This window comes from Dryobates pubescens, chromosome 16, assembly GCF_014839835.1.
Source record: "Dryobates pubescens isolate bDryPub1 chromosome 16, bDryPub1.pri, whole genome shotgun sequence".
Classification (NCBI taxonomy): Eukaryota; Metazoa; Chordata; class Aves; order Piciformes; family Picidae; genus Dryobates; species Dryobates pubescens.
This window is the reverse complement of record NC_071627.1, coordinates 7,028,995-7,052,081: the sequence shown is the minus strand read 5'-3', so window position 1 is coordinate 7,052,081 and position 23,087 is coordinate 7,028,995. Positions and strand designations below refer to the sequence as shown.

At 52.0% G+C, this 23,087-nt stretch overlaps 1 protein-coding gene across 2 annotated transcripts in view; it reads right to left on the bottom strand.

The window, feature by feature from the left end:
• The window catches only part of SEPTIN8 (septin 8), a 53,865-nt gene extending 33,878 nt beyond the window's left edge, over positions 1 to 19,987 (bottom strand). The window contains exon 1 of one of the 2 annotated variants that reach the window (XM_054168680.1): positions 19,810 to 19,987. In XM_054168680.1, the coding sequence (XP_054024655.1) occupies positions 19,810 to 19,839 (30 nt within the window). In that variant the 5' untranslated portion in view covers positions 19,840 to 19,987. The remainder of the gene's footprint in view (positions 1 to 19,809) is intronic. The other variant, XM_054168681.1, reaches the window with a different exon arrangement.
• Positions 19,988 to 23,087: the final 3,100 nt, after the last annotated feature.

Here is a 23,087-nt window from a genome sequence, read left to right as displayed (position 1 = left end):
CACCCCACTGAGCAACCACCAGCACCTCTTCCTGCATCTACCTGCAACTGACTTGCGAGTCTCAGGCCGAATGTCAAACCCCTTTGGCCAGCTCCTGCTCACCCAAGGTAGCTCAAGGACAACTCCACATGATTCACCTGCTAGTAAAGCCAGGAAGGTGACACTCCAAATGGAATTCTTTCCAGCAGGAGCAGCCAGGCTGCAGTGCTCAGCAGAATCAATGCAGAACACAAATGCTGCAATAAATGAGGGCAGCAGTCATGCAGCCATGGAGTATGGGGGTGGGGGGTGAGTTTTGCTTTAAGCCAAAATTCAGACTCTCAGCAGCACTTTTGGTGCCAGCAATGCAACTGTGCTGCAGGACAGGAGCAGGCAGGTTAGGTGGCAGAGCTGGATGGCATTAATTGTGGTAAGAGCCAGGCAGAAGCACAGCCCTGCCCTTTCCAGCTGCACTGATCTTCCCCCACCCTCTGCAACACCTGAGGGGAATTAGGTCCCTTGAGAGGTAACTTAGAATCACAGAATGCATCAGGTTGGAAGGGATCTTCAAAGGTCAGAACCTCCTCTGCAGTGAGAGCCCAATTAGATCAGGTTGCTTGGGGTCCCACAGAGTTTGACCTTGAATGTCTCCAAAGACAGAGCCTGAACCAAGCAACTCCCTTGCTTCTCACCAGGTAAGACTCCATTATGTATCTGCAAGCAGCCACAACCTGGTCAACCTCTCTTGAAGCCAATCTGGTCATTTTGCAAGATGGTAATTAAAGAGTTTGTGATGGCTCCCGGCATGAACTCCCAACATAAACAGCTGCTCCAGCCCCAACATCACTTCTTGGGTCACTAATGGCATCATATGACAGGCTGCTATCAGGGTTGGACTTGGAGCCTCTGAATGTGCTCTTTGAAGATCTTCTGTGCCTTGAAGCAGAGAGACAAGGGGATAGTTTGTGTTTTGAATCTGGAATTTCATGGGAAAGAAAAGATTCATCAGAAGGTCAGAGCAGAATTTATCCACTTTTGAGTCCAAAGTCCTTTAAATATTTTCCCAGATGCTCTGGTCAGGCCAAGAAGCTGAGGCCACTGAGGCAACAGGCACACAAATGGCATCTGGGGGCACAGGCATGGGAACAGCAGCCATCCCAGAGGGATATTGATCTTTGGCTCTGGTTTGACAGCTACGTGATGGGACCCTTCTCCTGGCATGCAGCAGTAAGACAGACGTGCCCTTAGCAATGCAGACTACCAGGCTCAGCTGAGCATCAGGAGATGCAGAGAGAAACCTCCAAACATAGTGTTTCATAAAATCATAGAATTGTCAGGGTTGGAAGGGACCTCAAGGATCATCCAGTTCCAACCCACTGGCAGGGACCCCTCACACTAGAGCAGGTTGCTCAGAGCCACATCCAGCCTGGCCTTAAAAACCTCCAGGGATGAGGCTTCCACCACTTCCCTGGGAAACCTGCTGCAAGGCATCAGCCACCCCCAGCTCCCAGCCAGGCTGTGCAGGAGCTTGGAGCTGAATTTGTGATGCACACCAGCAGGCTGCTGCCCAGAGAGTCCAAACCAGTTATGTCAAACCCACAGCAGCTTCCTAAGTCCACCCACAGCAGGGTCCCATAAACCATGCTGTGGGTCCATGAGGCAGGCAGCTGGCAGCTGTTACTGGGCCTCTGATTGCAAGAGAGACAAGAAAAGGCAGAGGACAGAGACTCATAGAATGGATTGGGTTGGAAGGGACCTTAAAGATATCTTGTTCCAACCCCTCTGCCATAGGCAAGGACACCTCCCACCAGCCCAAGCTGCTCAAAGCCTCATCCAACCTGGCCTTGAACACCTCCAGGGAGGCAGCATCTGCAGCCTCTCTGGGCAACCTGTTCCAGTGTCTTCCCACTCTCACTGGAAAGAATTTCTCCCTAATCTCCAGTCTCAATCTCCCCTCTTCCAGCTCAAAGCCATTGCCCCTTGGCCTGTCACTACAAGCCCTTGTCAAAAGTCCCTCCTCAAGAGCTCTTGTAGTTCCCTTCAGGTACTGGAATGCTGCTCTAAGGTCTCCCTGAGCCTTTTCTTCTCCAGGCTGCACAGCCCCAACTCTTGGAGCCTCAGAGAAACCAAATGCAGATGCCTGTAAGGAGGTCCACAGAGTGTTCACATGTTAGAATCAGAGAACCACAGAATCATTTTGGCTGGAAAAGACCTTAAAGATCAGAGTCCAACCATTCTATAACTCCACCAAGTCTGGTGCTAAGTCATGTCCCTCAGCACCACACCTCTTGAGTGTCTCCTCCTATTAATTAGGTTCTTCCTAGTAGAAGGCTGAAAGAAACCTGTAAGGAGAAGTGGCACCAGCATCACCAGCATGCCCACAAGCCTTTAAAAAGGAGGAATCTGATCACAGTTTCTCCTCTTGCACCCTCTTCACGCTTCACCTCCAAATTAGCATCGCTCTCACTTTGCGTCACTCCATTTTTCAGCACCTTCTCCTCTCAGGGAGCGTGGCTGGATGGCTGCCTGCACAAGCTGTGGGGGATGGCACCAGCCAGAAGATCAGCTCCACATTCAGCTGCCCCTCATCTGCATCCTGTTCCCAGCTGGGGCTCTGCTTTTAGATGTGCTGCCCCCCATGCTTCTCCTGGCTTGCTCACCAGGAGCAGCAGGAGCAGGCTGGAACTCAGATCTGAAAGACCACTCTGACATCAGTTGGTGGAGAAAAAAACAGAAGAGAGGTTTTGAGAAGTCTCCTTTTGCACTTCCAGCTCAACAAGAAATGCTCTTGGGTGACATCTGTTTGTGTTTGCTGCTGGAGAAGACCCTCAGGTTTGCTTCCTGAAGTAAGCAGGTGATAAACAGAAGAGTGACTGAACGCCACAGTCATAAATGGGGACATGTGTGCCCCAAAACGGGGACATGTGTGCCTTGGCATAAAGAGGAGCTGTAATGTAAATCTTGGGCCCTGCTACAGACTCATCAGCCTACACGTGAGTTGTGAATCACAGAATGGCTTGGGTTGGAAGGGACCTTAAAAATCATCTAGTTCCAACCCCCCTGCCATGGGCAGGGACACCTCCCACCAGCCCAGGTTGCTCAAGGTCTCATCCAGCCTCTCCCCTCCAGGAAGGGGGCATGCAACCTGGCCTTGAACACCTCCAGGGAGGGGACATCCACAGCCTCCCTGGGCAATCTGTTCCAGTGTCTCCCCACCCTCACTGGAAAGAATTTCTTCCCAATATCCAGTCTAAATCTGCCCTCCCCAGGCTTCAATCCATTGCCTCTCATCCTATCACTACAAGCCTTTGTCAAAAGTCCCTCCCCACACCCTGTAAAACCAAGAGGGAATCCCTAAAATCACCTGGGTTTGCTGCTGATCTTCTAAACCATGAGCTGAGTGAAGACTCCAGGGGTTCTACGCTGAAGGACAGCACTTGCCTGTATCTGAAGTTCCTTTCCCCATTCTGCCACCCAACAAAACATGAAAGTAAGATCAACAGATGACATTTTCCAAGGCAAAACTGCAAAGGTCTCTAGGGGAAGGAGGAGGGGAAGCACAGCCCCTTCTTTCTGCTGAGTGAAAAGGGCTTACCCTTGAGCCATGACCTCCAACCCAAAGCTACCTGCTGCTCCCAAACACTCCCTCTAGCATCTCTGTAGGCTTTGCACATCAAGCTGGGGTCACCTGGAGCTGTGGCCAGGCTGCAGCTCCCTAGACACCAGCCCTGAATGGCCATCTGCAGAGCATTCTTGTTCCAAGAGCTCCCAGGCAGTGGGATTTCATGTCCCCTCTGCCCAAGGCTTGTCCCCTTTTTGTTTCCCACACATGCCTACTGAACAGCAAGAGGCAAGAACTCATCACCTGCACAGCACCTCAACACAGTGCTTCAGTCCCCACTACCAAGAGGCACCTCTGCTTAGAAATTTCTCACCCTAGAGCACATCTTCATCCCAAATAGCTCCAGGGCATCACAGCATGGGTCACTCTCCAGCCTGGGTACAGTTGGTTACCTTCACCTCAACTCCTGTCAGTAGCTTTGTAGCACTGGTTTGGGAGGGAAGGGACTTTTCAAGCTGATCTAGTCCAACCCCCCTACACTGGGCAGGGACATCTGCAACTAGAGCAGGTTGCTCAGAGCCCCAGACAACCTGACCTGGAGTGGTTCTGGGGATGGGGCATCTCTCAGGGCAACCTGGGCCAGGCTCTCACCACCCTCAGCATCAAAACTGTCTTACTCCTATCCAGCTGAAATCTCCCTCTTTTAGTTCAAACCACCACCCCTTGTCCTGCCCCAGCAGGCCCTGCTAAGCAGCTCTGGTGCCTGCCAAACACCTTCAGCTGTCCCCATGGGCATCGTTTTGCGCTGCGGTAGCAGCAGGGCCACGGTGCCAAGCACCCTGCAAAGCGCAAAGCACAGACAGATCCTTTGCTTTCCAATTTGCAATCAAATCCAAACAGGACAACCAAGCAGCCCTAGCAGACAGATTGCAAGCTCCCTGATCAGCATGACTCAGAGGCCAGCAGGAGGAAGAGCAGGGAAGGCTCCCGTGGCCCCGCCTGGCAGCGTGCCCGCGGTGGGACGCCGCGGGCACAGCTCCGCCGGCACCCGGCACAGCTGGGGACTGCTGTTTGTCACAAAGCAATGACCTCACCTTCTTGAGTCCCCATCCACGACCCACAGCTGTGTGTGCAGCACACTGACTGGGGAATGAGTCTTATGAGGAGCAGCTGAGGGAACTGGGGGTGTGTAGTCTGGAGAAGAGGAGGCTGAGGGGGGGACCTCATTGCTCTCTGAAAGGCCCTGAAAGGGGGCTGGAGTGAGGTGGGGTTGGTGTCTTCTCCCTAGTATCAATTGATAGAAGGAGAGAGAGGAAATGGCCTGAAATCGTGCCAGGGGAGGGTTAGATTGGATATTTGGAAAATTTCTTCCCAGAAAGGATTCTCAGGCACTGGAACAGGCTGCCCAGGGAGGTGGTGGAATCCCCACCCCTGGAGGTGCTCAAGAAATGTGTGTCCATGTCACCTGGGGACATGGTTTAGTGGCCATGGTGGTGCTGGGTTGGTAGTTGGACTGGATGATCTCAGAGGGCTTTTCCAACCAAAACAATTCTCTGCTTCTGCATCCAAGTGTGGTCAGAAGGATGACATTCCCTTCTCTCCTGAATGGAAATGCATGGATTCAGGAAATGATTGGCTTCTTCTGTAGGCAGCCTCAGTTGCAGCTGAGCAGAGAATCACAGTATCACAGAATAACTAAGGTTGGAAGAGACCCCAAGGATCATCAAGTCCAACCTGTCCCAACAGACCTCATGACTAGACCATGGCACCAAGTGCCACGTCCAATCTCCCCTTGAACACCTCCAGGGACGGCGACTCCACCACCTCCCTGGGCAGCACATTCCAATGACGAACGACTCGCTCAGTGAAGAACTTTTTCCTCACTTCGAGTCTAAACCTCCCCTGGCACAGCTTGAGACTGTGTCCCCTTGTTCTGAATCACCATAGACTGGTTGGGGTTGGAAGAGACCTTAAACACCATCCAGTTCCAACCCCCTGCCACAGGCAGGGACACCTCCCACTAGCCCAGGTTGCTCAAGACCTCAGAAAGTGCCGAATGAGATGTGGCTGTTGCTCAAACCCCAACAGAGCAAGCTGGCCCCACTTTCAGGCTCCTGCCCGCTGGCACCCCGAGCAGCCACGCTGCCAGCACTGCCTGATGGGGCAGGGCAAGTCAAACTGCCTCCAAACCATGCAACAGAGAGGTCTGCTCAAGGGCCCAGCGTACACAGGGTCCCTCCCCTAAGCCCCGAACTGCGTGGTGCTGAGGGGCCGTCCCCCAACGCCCATCAGTGCAGGATTGCTCAGAGGCACTGCTACCTCGTTCATCATTTCACAAGTCAACTGAGTCATGGAGCACTTGGGTCCCTGCCCAGAGACCTCTGGGCAAACGGTGAAGGAAGCCAAGCTCAGCTTCTTTGTCCAAGCAGGCACTCCCTGGGGCTTGGCCCAGTTTCTGGATCAATGCAGAAAAATCCAGCAAATCAGCTCTTTCAGGAGATCCTGCCTCATCTCTCAGTCCTGGCTCCACAAATGCCACTTGACATTTGCACAGAAGAAGCAGCAGCAGCAAGTCCAGACTCAAGTTTCCATGAGAAAAACATTGCTTCTGCCAAGCTCCAGCAGCTGAGGGGCAGCAACAGCCACAGCGCACCTGACGATTGAGAAGCAGCTCTGTGGTGCTAGCAACGCTCAAAACAACTTCACACCTCAAAATCAGATCGTTCTTGGACTCCCAGGCTAAGGACTATTAGATGTGTGACAGCGTTGGTGGGCATCAAGAAGGTGGTGCTAGGCTAGCAGAGGGAGACTTGGACTAGATAGGAGGAAGAAACATTCTTCACTGAGGGTGGCGAGACCCTGGCCCAGGTTGCCCAGAGAGCAGGGAGATGTCCCATCCCAGGGATCATTCCAGGTCAGGTTGCTGTGGGTTCTGAGCAACCTGCTCTAGTTGCAGATGTCCCTGCTGACTGCAGGGGGGTGGGACTGGGTGAAAGATCCTTTACCACCCAAACCAATACAGGGTACTGTGTTCATCTCTTTTTAATGGTGTCCTGTGACAGCACAAGGGGCAATGGGCACAAACAGGAACCCAAGAGGTTCCATCTCAATGGGAGAAACTTGTTTGGTGTGAGGGTGCTGGAGGCCTGGAGCAGGCTGCCCAGAGAGGTTGTGGAGTCTCCTTCTCTGGAGACTTTCAAGACTTGCAAGGGTGCATTCCTGTGTGACCTGCCCTGGGTGACCCTGCTTTAACACAGCCATTGGACCAAACATCCAGAGGTCACTTCCAACCCCCAGCATTCTATAATTCTATGCTTGCAGCCTACCAAGCAGAAAGAGAGGGTCCAAGAGCTCAGATTTGGAGCTGTCTACAGTTAGATGATGCTGAAGCATACCCTTGACAGGAAACTCAGGCACAGTAAGTGTGACCTCATGGGCGTTTGTGGCACTTGAGATGCCAAGGCTGCCCACTTCAGCTGGGGCTGGCAAGAGGAGATCTCAGCACCTCTTAGGCTAAAATTGTCACACCTAAATGCCACCTAATCTCAAGCAGAGCTGCCAAGTGCAAGCACCTTCCCAACTCTCCAGGTTTTCAGCTAATCTTAAGCATGTGCTCAGAATTCCAGTTCCCTGATGTGGAGCCCTTAATAACAGGCCAGGAGAAGAAGAAAGGAAGGGAGAAAGAAAAGAAAAACAAAAAACACCAACCAAAAAAAAACCCCACCCACCAAAAAAACCCCAAACAACACCACCCAGAGATAATTTTAGACATGGAGTTTGTGCTGATTTGCCACTTGTCTTACAATAGCAACCTGCTGTGCTCCAGCTGCTCTGCAACCTCACTGTGGTCCAGGCTGCTGGTGGCATGTGGCCTGTCAAAGAGAACACATCTCAGATGGCAGAAGCAACTCTGCCTTCACTGTGCCTGAGCAGGGAGGGTCATAATGTTTTCCCTGCTATGAAAGCCCTAAAGAACTGTAAACAGCAGCACTGTGACAGGGCAAGCCCAGTGACAAGGGGTAAGAGGCACACACTTGAACATAGGAAGTTCCATCTAAATGTGAGAAGGAACTTTTAAGGGCACTGGAGCAGGTTGCCCAGAGAGGTGGTAAAGTCTCCATCTCTGGAGACATTCAAAATCTAGCTGGATGTGTTCCTGTGTGACCTAGAGGTGACCCTACCTTGGCAGGGGGGTTGGATTCAACGATCTCCAGAGGTCCCTTTCAATCTCCACCATTCCGTGACTGTGTGATGTCCAACATTGCTCTTCCCTCCAACAGTGTCCCCAGTGGCCTTCAGTTCCTTCTCTTTTCCAACACACAACACTCCAGAGCACTGCCAACCCTCCATGGACACAACACCATGTCAGCAGCCATCTCCAGTTGCTGCCTGCTCACAAGCAGCTCCCGGCCCGCACTGAAGTCCATTTCCCCCCTTCCCCCCCACCAAGTAGAAACCTCATGCTAAAAAAAAAACAACAAACAATTCCCAGCCCCCCTTTAAACCACTCTCCTAAGAATGCCAAGAATTTTCCCAGACACTCGAGCCTTTATTCAGATCCCTCCCAGCTCCCAGCTGCACTCCAGGCAGGCAAAAACATCACTGAAGAAACCAGATACGGAGTCACCACCACCAAGACCTGCCAAAGCAAAATGAAAGCCACTTTACAGTATGGAGCAAGTAGGCTCAAAAGCTGAGGTGCTCTCCTCCAAGACTAACAAAAGGTTATGTTGCCTGAAGTGATGCCTTTCTTGAGAGCTTTTGGATCCACCTTTAAGAGCTGCTCATAAACCCTGGGACCAGTGAGTGCAGCATCCCACATGCCCCAGGCTGTGCAAATCCAACATGTCAAACAGTCACCTGCCCATGGGAGTCACAGAACGTTAGTCCCTTCCAACCCCCTCAAAAGATCACCTAGCCCAGCCCCCCTGCCAGAGCAGGAAGGTGGACAGGGATTCAAGTGAGAAAGCAAAACTTCTTTTAAGGGAGGAGCTCCTTAGGCAAACTCCTTAACTGCCTTCCTGTACCAAGGCACTGGTGCCAAAGTGGTGTTTTGATTCCTGGGGCACACCTTGTACTGGTATCCCAGTACCAACACCTCACTGTGCCCTGGTGAGACAACACCTGCAGTGCTGGGGCCAGCTCTGGAGTCCTCAGCACAGACAGGGATCTGCTAGAGTGGGGCCAGAGGAGGCCACAGCAATGCTGGCAGGGCTGGAAGCCCTCTGCTGTGAGGCCAGGCTGAGAGAGTTGGGCTTGTTCAGCCTGGAGAAGAGAAGGCTCCAGGAAGACCTTCTGGTGGCCTTTCAGTGCCCTCAAGGAGCTGGTCAGAAAGCTGGAGACAGACTTTTGAGCAGGGCCTGGTGTAACAGGACAAGGGGTGATGGCTTGAACTGAAAGAGGGAGACTCAGAGTGGAAGAAGGGAAAAATGTTTCCTACTGATGGTGATGAGAGCCTGTCCCAGGATGCCCAGAGAGGTGGGAGATGCCCCATCCATGGAACCATTTCAGGTCTGGATGTTTGGGGCTCTGAGCAACCCTGCAAAAGGTTGGACTAGGTGACCTTGAAAGGTCCCTTCCCATCCAAACCACTCTGTGATTCTCTGATCCCACCTCAGCAACACACCAGACCCTGAGCACTGCCGGCTGGGAGCAGGGCTCTGAGCACCCAACGCATTCCCCTCCTGCACCAGCTTCTGCTCAGCCTCTGCAAGCACAGAGCTGAACTGCCAGCACTGCCTTCAGCTTTGCTTCAGCCTCAGCAGTCTCTCCTCCTTTACAAAACACCAACAAACCCCAAAACATACAACACAAATCCTACACACAGGCAGGGCAGCAGACGAATCGGCACAGCCTTCAGCCAGACGCTTCTGCTGGCTCTCAGAGCTAAGGGCGAAGGGAGAGAAAAGCTTCTCCTCTTTCCTTCTCCAACACACAGCCAAGACACTTCAGTCACAACCTGTGAATGCAACATCAGTTTGAATTTTCTGCAAACAAACTGACTGTTTCTGGCTTAAATTCCTCTCTGCCTTTTCACACCACAAGCAAAATTCCCACCCCTTCCCTCCTCCCCCCCCCGCCTTAAGCTGCTATTTAGCCGTTTCCCTATAACATTTATGAAGCCTAATTAATTAATTGTGAGGTCCTACTTAATCAAGAATGGATTAAACACGTTATCACAAACCCTGGATGACAGTTTCCAAAGGAGCAAGAAAGGATTTGCAGAGCATTATGCAGACAGTGTCTTGCAAGCACGTGCCTTGCCTTGGAGAATAAGGAAAGTGGTCAAAGCAGAAAGCTCTGCAACCAAAAATGAGAGACATTTCCTCCAAAATGACCTTAAAGGATGAGAAAGTTCAGCTTTTCAGCAGCCTCAGAATTCCATCCCCCAGAAAGCTGCTCAAAACCAGGAAAGCACAAACAAAACTTCTCCTCCAGTCTGTTTAAACAAAGCCCCCAAAAGCAGATAAACAAGAACACGCCAGGCTGTCCCAGTTAGCTTCTCAAAATTGTTTATTCAGAAGGTGCTGAGGCTTTTAATTGAATGGAACTTCCCAATTAACCCTGACAAGAGACTAATCCTATCACCTTATCTAGTAAGAGACTTTCCCAAGTTCACCCCAGGCAGGAGATGCATTCCCAGCTTGCCCTCAACTGATCTGATCAGCAGGATTTTCCTCCTTCCCACCAACCTACTCTCAACTGTTATGACCAGCAGGATCTTCCTCCTTCCCACCAACCTACTCTCAACTGTTATGACCAGCAGGATCTTCCTCCTTCCCACCAACCTACTCTCAACTGTTATGACCAGCAGGATCTTCCTCCTTCCCACCAACCTACTCTCAACTGTTATGACCAGCAGGATCTTCCTCCTTCCCACCAACCTACTCTCAACTGTTATGACCAGCAGGATCTTCCTCCTTCCCACCAACCTACTCTCAACTGTTATGACCAGCAGGATCTTCCTCCTTCCCACCAACCTACCCTCAACTGTTATGACCAGCAGGATCTTCCTCCTTCCCACCAACCTACCCTCAACTGATCTGACCAGCAGAAGTTCTTTACAGTGAGGTTGGTGAGACACTGGAATGGTGGTGTGGATGCTCCCTCCCTGGAGGTGTTCAAGGCCAGGTTGGATGAGGCTCTGAGCAACCTGGTCTAGTGGAAAGTGTCCCTGCCCATAGTGGGGGGTGGGATCTGGATGACCTTTAAGGTGCCTTCCAACCCACATCATTCTATGAATCCTACCACAAGGAAGTAGAGACACTTTGGTAAATACAAATGGCCATGAGACACAGCCAAGAGAGAAACCCAGTGCTTACCCCTAAGGGGAAGGATAGAAAAGGGTTGGGGCAGTTTCAAAAGAACATTGAATAGGGGAAGAAGAATCTGGATCCCCACCATGCTGATCAAGCCATGCTGGATATAAGCCACCAGGACAATTTGTTTTAGTTACCACTTAAAATAAACATGGCTAATTCCCACATCCATTCCCAGAATTTATTGCCTGATTACAACTAATGCCATTATTTTGTGTATTTTTAGACAAGGGAACAGAGATATAACGGGAACCCAAGAGTTTTGGTCATCACTGGATGCTCTTTCCCAGTCTGCCTTAGGCAACTCCTCTGGAGAAGGCTCCAGGGGGATCTTAGAGCTACATTTTTAGTATCTGAAGGGGACTCATAGGAAGGCTGGGAAGGGACTGCTCAGAAGGGCCTGTGGGGATGGGATGAGGTGCAATGGTTTGAAAAAGAACAGGGCAGATTTAGGTTGGACATCAGGAGGAAGTTCTTTACTTTAAGAGTGGTAAAATACTGGAACAGGTTGCCCGGGGTTGTGGCTGAGGCCCTGTTCCTGCAGACATTCAAGATCAGACTTGATGTGGCCTTGGGCAGCCTGATCTAGTTGGGGGTGTCCCTGGTGACTGCAGGGGGGGTTAGACAAGATGACCTTTGAGGGTCCCCTCCAGCTCAATGCAATCTGTGAAGCATCTCACAGCACCTCCCCAAACACACCACATGAAGCTACTGGACAGGTCTCCTTGTGATACTGCCTGAAAGCCATGAGAAGAAGTTTTACACCCCACAGGCACTCAGCTCCCAGAGCTAACCCAGAGTCATCAGGCTAACGAGCTAACTGCTCTGTATCCTATTAACACATGCCTCCAGAAAGCCTCCTATGGATTAGCACACAACAGCTTTAATCTGAAGACTGGAGGCAATGAAAAAAAAAAGCAGCAAAGCAAAGCTCTGTCTGCAAAACACACGGAGCAGAAGATAAAGCTGAAGGACTACTCGTGTGTGAGGCACACTCATGAAGATGAGCTGGAAACACCTTTGCTGCAGATGATGGGGGAAGGAGAGCATTCCTGGGAGGTCTGCTCTGGCAGCCCTTTTACTATGTCAGAGCTGAAAGCTTGGATAAACTTGGATTAAGATCCAAAGCTGGGGGCAGCCTGCTGGGAGCAGGGTCTGGGCTAGGGACCCAGCGATGCCTCCTCTGACCCAAGCTGCCCCACACACCCTGGGCAGGAACACAGACACTGATTAACACAGTGTGGGCAGGAGCTCTGGTAACACATTTCACACCAAGCTATTCCTGTACAATGCTCTTCAGAGCAGACCTGAAGGCAGCCAGGGAGAAGCTGAGGGATGTGTCCTGCCTCTGGCTGTCCGTGGGGGACTCTGGATGCATTCCCTGCATGTTTCCTTGCACAGGGAATGCAAAGGTGGCACACACCCATCACAGCACCTCATGCAGCAGCAAGGGGCTGGACTAGATGATCTTCAGAGGCTGCTTCCAACCCTTACCCATCTGTGTGTGATTCTGTGAGGAGAGAACAGAGCAGCCCCAAGTCCCTCAATGGAAATCCACAGCTCCCTGTGACAATCTGTTTTGGAGGCTGTGCGAGCCAGGGAGGGCAAAAGCCCTGAGGCAGGGTGCTCCATGGGAACCTCTCTCTAGCTGTCTGACATCTCTGGAATTTCATGTGTGTGGGAGACAGACACTTTTTGGCTTCACAAAGGAATCTGAACATCTAAACAAAGTGGTGCCTCCACAACCCTGACCCCACGGGCCCTGGTGAGCCTGCAAGCCAAGGGCAGCGACTTGGGTCGTATCTGAGAAGCCTGTGGTTCTCACCAACACCATCCTTCCCCAGCCCCCTGAAAATCTCCAGTCATCCCATTTTGGAAGGTGCTGATTCTCTGTCTGGCTCCAGCTTTTGCATCTAAATGTCACAAGCTGGAGGCAAGCACGGCTGCTTACACCAGAGGAGGCTGTGGAAGGAAAGCACATGGCTGGGACTGAGGAGAAGCAGCACCTTCAGGGTTACGTTTCCTTCTGTTCCCTGAAAAAATGTACTTTGAGGCTGCTGGAGCCCTGGAGCAAGCTGCCCAGAGAGGTTGTGGAGCCTCTTTCTCTGGAGAGATTCCAAACCCACCTGGATGTTGCGATCCTGGGCAAGCTGCTGTGGGTGCCTCTGCTCTAGCAGGGGGCATTGGACTGGATGACCTCCAGAGGTCCCTTCCAGTCCTCACCATGCTGGGATTCTGTGGGCTCTTTTCCTCACCTGAGCGGCTCTGGGAGCAGAGATGTGCTCTCTCTTACCCATGTGATATTTTTATGATGCATGATTACAAACGCAAAGCTTCAGGTAGAAACCCAGAGCTTGCTGATGCTACACAAGCATGGAGAAGGGGAGAAACAAGTAGGCTGTGCATAAAGACACAGGCTCCACCTCACTGCAACACAAAGATGGGACAGGACAATGTTATTTCTAAGGGTTGTGCCTAATCTAGAACAAGCAGGGCAGGTTCTCCATCTACAGCCTCAACTGTGCCCAGGATACACAATGGTGTCCTGTGACAGCACAAGAGGCAATGGATACAAACTGAAACAGAGGAAATTCCACCTCAACATTAAGAAAACCTCCTTTCAAGGCCCATCAGGATGTGTTCCTGTGTGACCTGCCCTGCTTTGGCAGAAGAGTCCACTTGATGATCTCCAGAGGTCCTTTCCAACCTCTACCAGCCTATGATTCTACAACACGTTCTGAATAATCCACATTAATCAGGTAAATGTGCAGGGTGGAAGCAGTGTGCCCACACCCTACACGTCTACCTCAGTCCCATGGCCTCCCAAATACCTTCTCTTGATTGCACAACCCACAAAAAGCCAATTCAGCATCATGCCACTTCTTCCCCTCCCAACCTTGGAGCCAAAGGAGCACCAGAAGGAAAAGGAGATGAGTATGACAGTGGGAGGTGTCCCCACCCATGGCAGGGGGGTTGGAACTAGACAACCTTCAAGGTCCCCTCCAACCCAAACCATTCTATGAATCTATGAAATCAGCCCAGTCCCCACAGCTGTTGGTTTGCACCAAGATGCCTCGAGACAAGCAGGCTGGGGCCGGCAGGAGCGCTCGGAGACAGGGCTGCATCTCTCCCTGCAGCTGCCGACAGCGCTGGGATCCTGCCACAGAAGATAATATTTAGAGAGCTTTTGGCCTTCCAGCAGCGCTGGAGATGGGCTGACAGCTGACAGCACAGCAGTGACAAGGAGCCCTGACACGGTGCTGGCCTCCTGAAAGAGCATTATTCTTCAGGCTTTCATTTGTTTTGCTGCTGCAGAGGGCACAGAGGGCTCCAGCAGCTGCCAGCTCACGTCCCTCCACCCACTGCCTCAGCGCTCGCCGCAGTTACGAGCGGCTGGGAGCAGCTCTGGAGCTCCCACGCAGAGCAACGTGTTGCATCTCTGCTGCAAGAGGAAGAGAGGCTCAGGATTCACCCACAGGAACAGCACCACAGTGGGGAAGGGGAAAAATAGAATCGTGGAATGGGTTGGAAGGGACCTTAACGATCAGCCAGTTCCAACCCCCCTGCCACGGGCAGGGACACCTCCCATCAGCCCAGCTTGCTCAAGGCCTCATCCAGCCTGGCCTTGAACACCTTCAGGGAAGGGGCATCCACAGCCTCCCTGGGCAACCTGTTCCAGTGTCTCACCACCCTCACTGGAAAGAATTTCTTCCTCATCTCCAGTCTCAATCTCCCCTCTTCCAGCTCAAAGCCATTGCCCCTCATCCTATTACTACAACCCCTTGTCAAAAGTCCCTCTCCTACTCTCCTGTAAGCCTTCTTCAGGTACTGGAAAGCCACCGTAAGGTCTCCCCAGAGCCTTCTCTTCAACAACAACAAAACCCCACAACCCCCTCCCCTTTTTCTGGGCAGCATTTGTTGCCAGTGCATACACTCCAAATACGTGTTTAACTGTGCTGGACTGTGGTGCAGCTAATTGCTCCTGTGGTTCAAACCACCAGAGCTGGCTTCCTGTATGAGCACAGTCAAGCCTCCCAGGGAGGGATTGCAGGGCTCAGAGAGGCAACCACCAATTTGTCTCCTCCAATGGAAGGCCCTTTCCCCCCCCCTCCCTCCTTCCCCAAAAAAGCCTAAGCTACAGGCAGAAGAACTGGCCAGGGCAGGGAGGGAAAGGGCTGCTCCCGCTGGGCTCCCTTCCTGGTGCATGTTACCAGCTTGGAGAGAAATCTGTCACTTCTGTTCCACACTGCATGGGGGATCACTTGAGGTTTTTTTCCAGGCTAAAGGTAAAATGATTGAATGACAAAAGCAGGCAAGGAAATTTAACCCTGGAGCTTCCAAACAGTTGAGTTAAAAAACCCCAAACCAAACAACAAAAACATAGGGAAGGAAGAATGTCTGAATCCAAACAAACCCCAGTTTCCACTGGAATTAAGCCATGGCAAGGTTTTCTGAGAGTCTGATTAAAAGAAAATGTAAGTCTGTGGTTAGGGCCTGCAGTGATAAGCAACTGCCCTGCCAGAGTCCAGGACAGAGATGTTGTCATAGCACCTGGGGCCATGGTGGTGCTAGGATGATGGTTGGACTCGATGATCTTCAAGGTCTTTTCCAATCACAACGATTCTATGACTCAGGCCACTCCTCATGCCCATCTTTCATGGGCTGACACTGGTCCCTTTACGTGGAGGAGCAGCTGCAGGCCATGCAGGGAAGGAAACCAGGAACTCACAGCTGAAACACCAAGTTTCTCACATCCCGGGCAGTTACGGCAGTCACAGGCACCTTTTAAAGCTCCCTCTCCTCCCACCAAGTTGGAAGCAGGTCACAAGGAGCCAGTAACCAAGTAATGCTCACACTATGCTGCCAGACTCCCCACACAGAGAGCTCAGATAAAATAAATCCCATTGTCTGTCTGCAGCGAGGAAGACGTTGTTCAGCTTCCTTCGGTATAAAGCGGTGTTTTTTCTGGCAAGATCCTCTAAGGAGCATGAATTTAGAGTAAAGCCACCAGGAAAAGCCCAGCTATCCATCACTGCCACCAAGAGACATCCTCTCAAGGGCTTCACGCAGACAGCTGCCCTCCAGCCACGGCTACGTGCGTGCATCCAGCGCTCCCTTCGCTGGGGGTTGATGATCACAAAGCTCCTTTCCATGCATGGTCATGGTACACACACAGAACCATCAGCCACGACCTCCTCAACGCTGACAGTGTAATGTGAAATTCTTATCTCAGCCCACCCTGAAGGCTGAGAACACCTGCTCCTCCTCACAGGCTCTGTTTAGAGCCCAAGAAACTGCCTTTGCTCCTCTGACTCAGCCAGGGGGTTAATGTGGGTGGTTAAGCGACAGCATTTCAAGGGAAAGCCACAGGCAGGGGGTCAAAACAGTCTTACAGGCACAGAATGCATTAGGTTGGAAAAGAACCTTAATCATCTTGTCCAACACCCCCTGCAGTAAGCAGGGGCACCTCCTTCTCTGGAGGCTTTCAAGATCCATCTGGATGTGTTCCTGCGTGACCTGCCCTAGGTGATTCTGCTTTGGCAGGGGGGTTGGACTGGATCTCTGGAGGTCCCTTCCAAACCCCACCATTCTATGATTCTGTGATCTCCAACTAGATCAGGCTGCTCAGGGCCCCATCAAGTTTGACCTTGAACTTCTCCAGGGGTAAGGCTTCAACCACACCTCTGGGCAACCTGGTCTCATATCTCATCTCATTTATTCTCCTACACGTCTCCAGTCACTTCTCCCTCACTTCTCCTTCCAGCTTTTCTAGCTTCCACCAGAGCTTCCCCATTTCCCTGCTGCATTTTATGCACTTTCTGGCTTCTGTTTGAATGTGGTGGTTGGGCTGCTGCCCACCCAATGTGCCAACAGCCTTGCTAACACTGCCAGTGTCTGCACCAGCAATCACCACGTCTGCCAGCTCAGCACTGGCCAGAACTGGCAATGGAGAAGCTCTGAGGTTTGATGACAAATTGAAGTATTTCATAATTGAATCAAACTTGATCAGCTTTCTCTCCACTTTGGTGGGAGCTGCAATGAAGACACCTGACCTCAGTATCTAGAGGGGATGCCTGCAGACCAAGCCCCAAACACAGTGGTTCTAAGCCTCCTTCTCGTGGCAGATCAGCAGAAAACTTCAGTCTCCAGGGGCTGAAGCCAACCTCTCTCACAAGCAGTACATTCACAAAAACAAAGGCTGTCTTGAGCACCACTGGTGTGATTCTGCTGCCTCAGAGGCAGCTTTCTATGGGTCAGCTTCCTTTCATTTGCTTTTTTTGGTCACTTCCAACAGCAGCACTTCAAGGGAACTTTATTGTGCTGGAGACAGAGGCCTTCTGGAGGACTGTACAAGGGAAGCATGCATCTGAGGAGTTTTGAAAACACATTATCCAAACCTAAGGGTCACTGCATTCCAGGATCTCAGTGTCAGCTGGGCACTAGTAAATACCAGTCTCAACAGCACAGAATTGTAGAACTCAATTGGGAGAGACGTTGAAGATCATTGAGAGACCTTTAAGATCATCCTTCAAAGGCTTTTTCAACATTACCTCCCCTTGCAGGTACAAACAGCTAGTAAAAACAAATGAATGTCATCGCCTCTCCTTGGCACTAATGAGTTATCCCCACCCTGACTCAGGAAACTGAGGCACAGTGACACAGAGCAGCACCAAGAAAGCAGGAAACCCTGCAGAAAGGACGACATGGAACACCTTCATCATGAGGTTTCCGTGGTACTGCTGGGGGAACAGCATCAGAGCTGAGATGTGCTGAGGAGAGAGGAAACAGCAGCCAGGGTAGTCTTCTGCCCTGCATCAGATAGAAGCAAGCTGCTGCTCTCCCATCTGCTTGTGCCAGATGCATGGTTCCAGAAAGGCAAACCTCATCCAAAGATGAGCAGATCACCAGATCTCCTGAGCCTGAAGATCTCTACAAACCCACCCCAGTTCCCTGCATGAAGCAAGCAGATTTTGTCTTCATGGAGTTGGGCACCACTGTTGGAGCCCTGTCATTTCACTTCAGTGACAGAATATTGACACCAGTATAGCCAGCACTCATGTACCCACCCCAAAGAACACAAGGTTCTTTACTGCCTAGGCAGTATTTTTGGTTCCTCCAATTGGATGGGGAGCTTGGTGCCATGGTTTAGTTGATTAGATGGTGTTGGATGATAGGTTGGGCTCCATAATCTCAAAGGTCTTTTCCAACCTGGTTAATTCTATTCTATTCCAAACTTGCATGAAAACCTACACAAGCACCAAATCAACATTAAAAGTCACCCAATTAATGTGATTCATTAATGTGGAGACTTTTAATCTTCATTTGGTGACTTTTAATATTAGAATACATCAAATGAAGACTAAAAGGCCACCAAATTAAGACCGAAAGCCTCCATATATGATACAAAAGCAGGAAGAATTGCAGTGAGACTGCAATGTCTGAAGGGTGGGTATTTAGAAGGAGCCAGTCTCTTTTCCATGGTGTCCTGTGATAGGACAAGGGACAATGGATACAAACTGGAACCAATGAAGTTCCAGCTCAACATGAGGAAAAACTTCTTTACTGTGAGGGTGATGGAGCACTGGAGTAGGCTGCCCAGAGAGGCTGTGGAGTCTCCTCCAGAGCAGCTCAAAACCCATCTGGATGCACTCCTGTGTGACCTGCCCTAGGTGATCCTGCTCTGGCAGGGATGTTGGACTTGATGATCTCCAGAGGTCCCTTTCAATCCCTACCATTCCATGGGTTATGGTGCTTCCATTCCCTACCACTAAGGCTTCACCTAAATCCCCTCTCTCCAGCATCTAGCAGCATTTGCTTTCTGAAATAAAAGCCCCACAATCTATTTTCCTTGCTGGAAGTCTTTGGTAAGTGACAGCCTTGCAGACTCCTACTGGAGCTGGAAACTTTTGGGCCAGGATTCAAAAGAAATGAAACAAGAGTTTGAGATTCTTGGCCAAAAGTAGTTTACAGAGCAAACAGTAGCAGGGAACTTGTTTGTGCTCCAAGGGCACGGCTCTAACTCGGAGAGCCACCGCTGCTGTTGCCATTTATTCAGCTACATCACCCCAGCCAGCTCTGGCTTGGGAGAGCTGCGCTCCTTCATGCGGTAAAACCGTTTTTAGCCCTGCACGGCTCCAAGACGCATCCCCCAGCTATTCAGCCGAGACAACCATCCAACAACAACACCAAAACCAAAGCCGGAGAGACAAAGCCTAGTTTTAGGCAGGCACAGCTTTGAGCCAAATTGACTTCCGATAGCAGTTACACAACGTGCGGGCTGCAGAGGCGGCGGAGCACAGGTCACGCTCCATATTTGCTGTACATTCCTCCTACCCTGCTTCAGGGACCGGCTCCCCGCAGGCTCTGCTTCGCCCCCGGTTCCAGCGGCGTGTCCCTCGCAGGGTGACACACACACACTCGCCCCCGCCTCTAACTTCCTCACCGCTTCGCTGTCTGGATACCAGCCGCACGCAAACGCTTCTTATTTAGGGAGCTCTGACCCCGTTTCTTCCGTCCCTCTTTGCGGGGTGCTCCATCGGATACCGGACAGCCTTTGGGAGCATCCCGGGCGCCCACGGAAGGGTCACGGGTGACTTTCGTTACCTATTTCAGCATCACACCGAGGCCTCGGAGCCTTGCAGCCTGCCGGACCCCCGGCGCAGGGCAAAACCTTCCCGCACCCTCCCGAGGACACCGGATTCCCTTCTCTCTCCCAGGACCCCCAGCAGCCGAAGCAGTTTCCGCAGCCGAAGCAGCCCCCGCAGCCAGGGGCTCCTCCCGGCTCGGCTGGCGGAGCAGCAGCCGCACACACCGGCGCGGCGCACCCCCCCCGCCTGCCCCGCTCCCCACCACCGGCAGGGTTATTTCTCCCCACCCCTCCCCTAAGGGCTTAAACCTAAGTTTTCGGCCCGAGGAGAAGCGAGCAGGAGCGGGGCCGGCGGTGCTCACCGAGAAGCGCTCCAGGTCGGTGGCGGCCATGGCCGGGGCTTGCGCGGCTCCGGCGGCGGGAGCGCGGCTCGACCCACCGCGGCTGGCTGCAGCTGAATGGATCCAATATGGCCACTTCCTGGAAACTCCCCTGCGCCCGCCACAGGCACCGCCCGTCGGACCGACAGCCCCGGGGACGGGCACCGGCACCGGCCGGGAACGGGGCGGGAGCGGCCCCGGCGCAGCCCGCCCACGGCGGGGGAGGGAGGCGGCAGCGGGAGGCAGAGCCCGGCCTGGCCCGGCCCTCCTGCCTCCGGCTCGGCCCCCCCGCCTCGGCGGACCATGGCGGGAGGCGCCGCGGGAGGCTCCGGTGGTCCCAGCAGCTACCCCGGAGCGGGTCAGTGGCAGGGTTTGGGGGGGCACGGGGATAAGGACGTGACACCGGGGGCGTTCTGCAGATGGAGAGGGCTGCAAGATAAGCCTGCAGCACTGCCCTCGGCTGTAGAAACATCAAATCCTCGAATCATAGAATGGTTTGGGTTGGAAGGGACCCTTAAAGGTCATCTAGAAGCACCAGTAGCATCTTCTGCAGGGTTCTGAGGATGCACACAGGTATCTGCAGACTTATTTCCCCATCTCTCAAGCATTCATCATTCTGGAATGCCACCAGGTCATAGAAGGATGGAAAAGACCCCTAAGATCATCCAGTCCAACTGTCAACCCAACACTACCATGGCCATTAAACCATGTCCCCAGGTGCCATGCCCACATGTTTCTTGAGCACCTCCATCTCCCTGGGCAGCCTGTTCCAATGCCTGACCACTCTTGCAGCAAAGAAACTGTTCCTAATCTCCGACCTAACCCTCCTCTGGTCCAACTGGAGGCCATTTCCCCTCATCACTAGTTACTTGGGAGAAGATACCAATGCCTACCTCACTCCAACCTCACAGTGTCTCTGCACTGGAGTGCTTCTGTCACACGCAGGAGTGACACCAAAGTTGCAGCCACAGTAAGAGCTTCTGACCATTTTGCTGCCCATATCCATGGTAGATTAAAGTATGCACCAGAAGACCTTCAACTTGTCATTGCTTCCTACATAAAGCACAAAGCCAAGCCCACCACCGGCAAACCCTCAGTCTCCGAGCCACAGAGGCAGGAGTATTTCACAAGCTGTTAGCGCAGAGCAGAAATTCTGTTGCTTTCTGGTGCCCTCTGCTGCAGTGAACCTCTCAAGGAACAGCTTTGCAGAGCCACGCCTTCTCTCCGGCATGCAGCTGGCTCACCAGACCACATCTACACCCCTAGTCTGTCTGCTCCCCTGCTTTGGTCTTGGGCTTTCCTCAGTCCTTCTATCAGCCACCGTCTCCTTTCCTCCTCATCCTCTCTCTTGGAGCAATACCTGCTTCCAGTTGGAGATCTGAGTTTGGGCAAAGAGATTAAATATTTCTCCCCACAACACTGGCTCTGCATGGGGAAAGGACTCATGAGGGTTGTTTTGAACCCCTCAAGATGAGCAAAGCCTCTTGCAAAGCACTACACATGAGAGCCACAGAAAAGCTACTGTCATAGAATCATGGAATGGTTTGGGATGGAAGGGACCTTAAAGATCATCCAGCTCCAACCTCCCTGCCCTGGGCAGGGACACCTCCCACTAGATCAGGTTGCTTGAAGCCCCTTCCAACCTGGTCTTGGTGTCTGAGAAAAAAGGCAGTGGTTACTGTGCAGTTCCTGAGGGCATGGTAGAAATCCCCCCAGCAGCTTTGGAGACACATACTGAACCCCCTTTGCTGCTGGGGACACATCTACTCAGCTGAGCTGCTTCTCTGATACCACCCTCAGGGCTGCTTCTCCACTCACAGCTTCTCCCAGCTATGGAATGTTAAGGAATCAAGAAGCTTTGAGTATGGCCTAAGGCTTGGTGCTCCACTCCTCACCCCAGGCAGGGCTAAAACCTGCTTTTCTGTCTTTGTTGTTGCTGGTGAGGAAGGATTGCCCTTCAAGAACCAGTTCATGGCTTGAACTTCCCTAAATTATGCTAGATGCTAATCTCAGCACATAATGCAACCACCTGCCAGGGAATGCCCAAGGGAGAGCTTACCTGGAATGGCTCTGTCCAGGGGACTCTTGTCTACTCAGGTCCTCCTAGATCAGCTCCAGCATCCTGCACAAAGGAGGGTCACAAACATAGTCATTACCTAATCATGGCACAACTGGAGCTCCAAGTCCCACCCCAGTTCCTAGGAAGCAGTGAGCAACTGCACTTAGACCCTGTTTTCAGTTCTCAAAGGGTTTGCCAAATTTCCACTTTTTGGCAAGAAGAGGGAAGGAAAGATACCAAACATCCCAACCCCACAAAAGCACAGCCCCTGGAGAACCCTAAAGCAGGAGGGAAGCACCCAAAGACAACCAAACCAGGAGCTGTGGTTCATTACAAGACTCCATGTTTCCTTCTGTCTTCTCCCTCACCTGCTATTTGTGATCTTAACGAAGATCTCCTGCTCCCACGGTGACATAAATAAACGAGCCCACGCTGTGCTGGTGGGCACTGAGTTGCTGTGTCACAGCAGGTGTGTGAAGCCACATTCTGCATCTCCACATCTTTGATTCTTCTCAGGACTCCTTGGGATCCAGCTACACCGTGCTGCAGGAGCTCTGGGAAGCACTGGTCAACCTAGAAGGGGACTGTGCTTATGTTGGAGAAATAAAACAAGATATTCCCAGGATTTCATAGAATGGTAGGAGGTGTGAGGAACCTCTAGAGATCATTGAGTCCAACCCCCTTGCCAAAGCAGGATCACCTAGGGCAGGCCACACAGGAATGCATCCAGGCAGGCCTTGAAAGTCTCCAGAGAATGAGACTCTACAACCTCTGTGGGCAGCCTGCTCCAAGGCTCCAGAACCCTCACAGTAAAGAAGTTTTTCTTCATGTTGAGGTGGAACTTCCTGGGTTTCAGTTTGTATCCACTGCCCCTTGTCCTATCCCAGCACACCATTGAAAAGGGACTGGCCCCTTCTTCTTGACAGCCACCCTTCAGATATTTATACACATTAAGATCTCCCCTCAGTTTGCTGTTTTCCAGACTATATTCTCCTATGAGAACTGGGGTTGTTCAGCATGGAGAAAAGGCTCCTGGGAGACCTGATAGTAGCTCTCCAATATCTGAAGGGAGCTACAGGCCCTGCTAGCTCATGTCCAGTTTTTCACCCACCAGCATTTCCAAGTCTTTTTCCACAGGGCTGCTCTCCAGCCCTTCATCCCCAGCCTGTCTTGATACCAGGGTGTGCCCTGACCCAGGTGC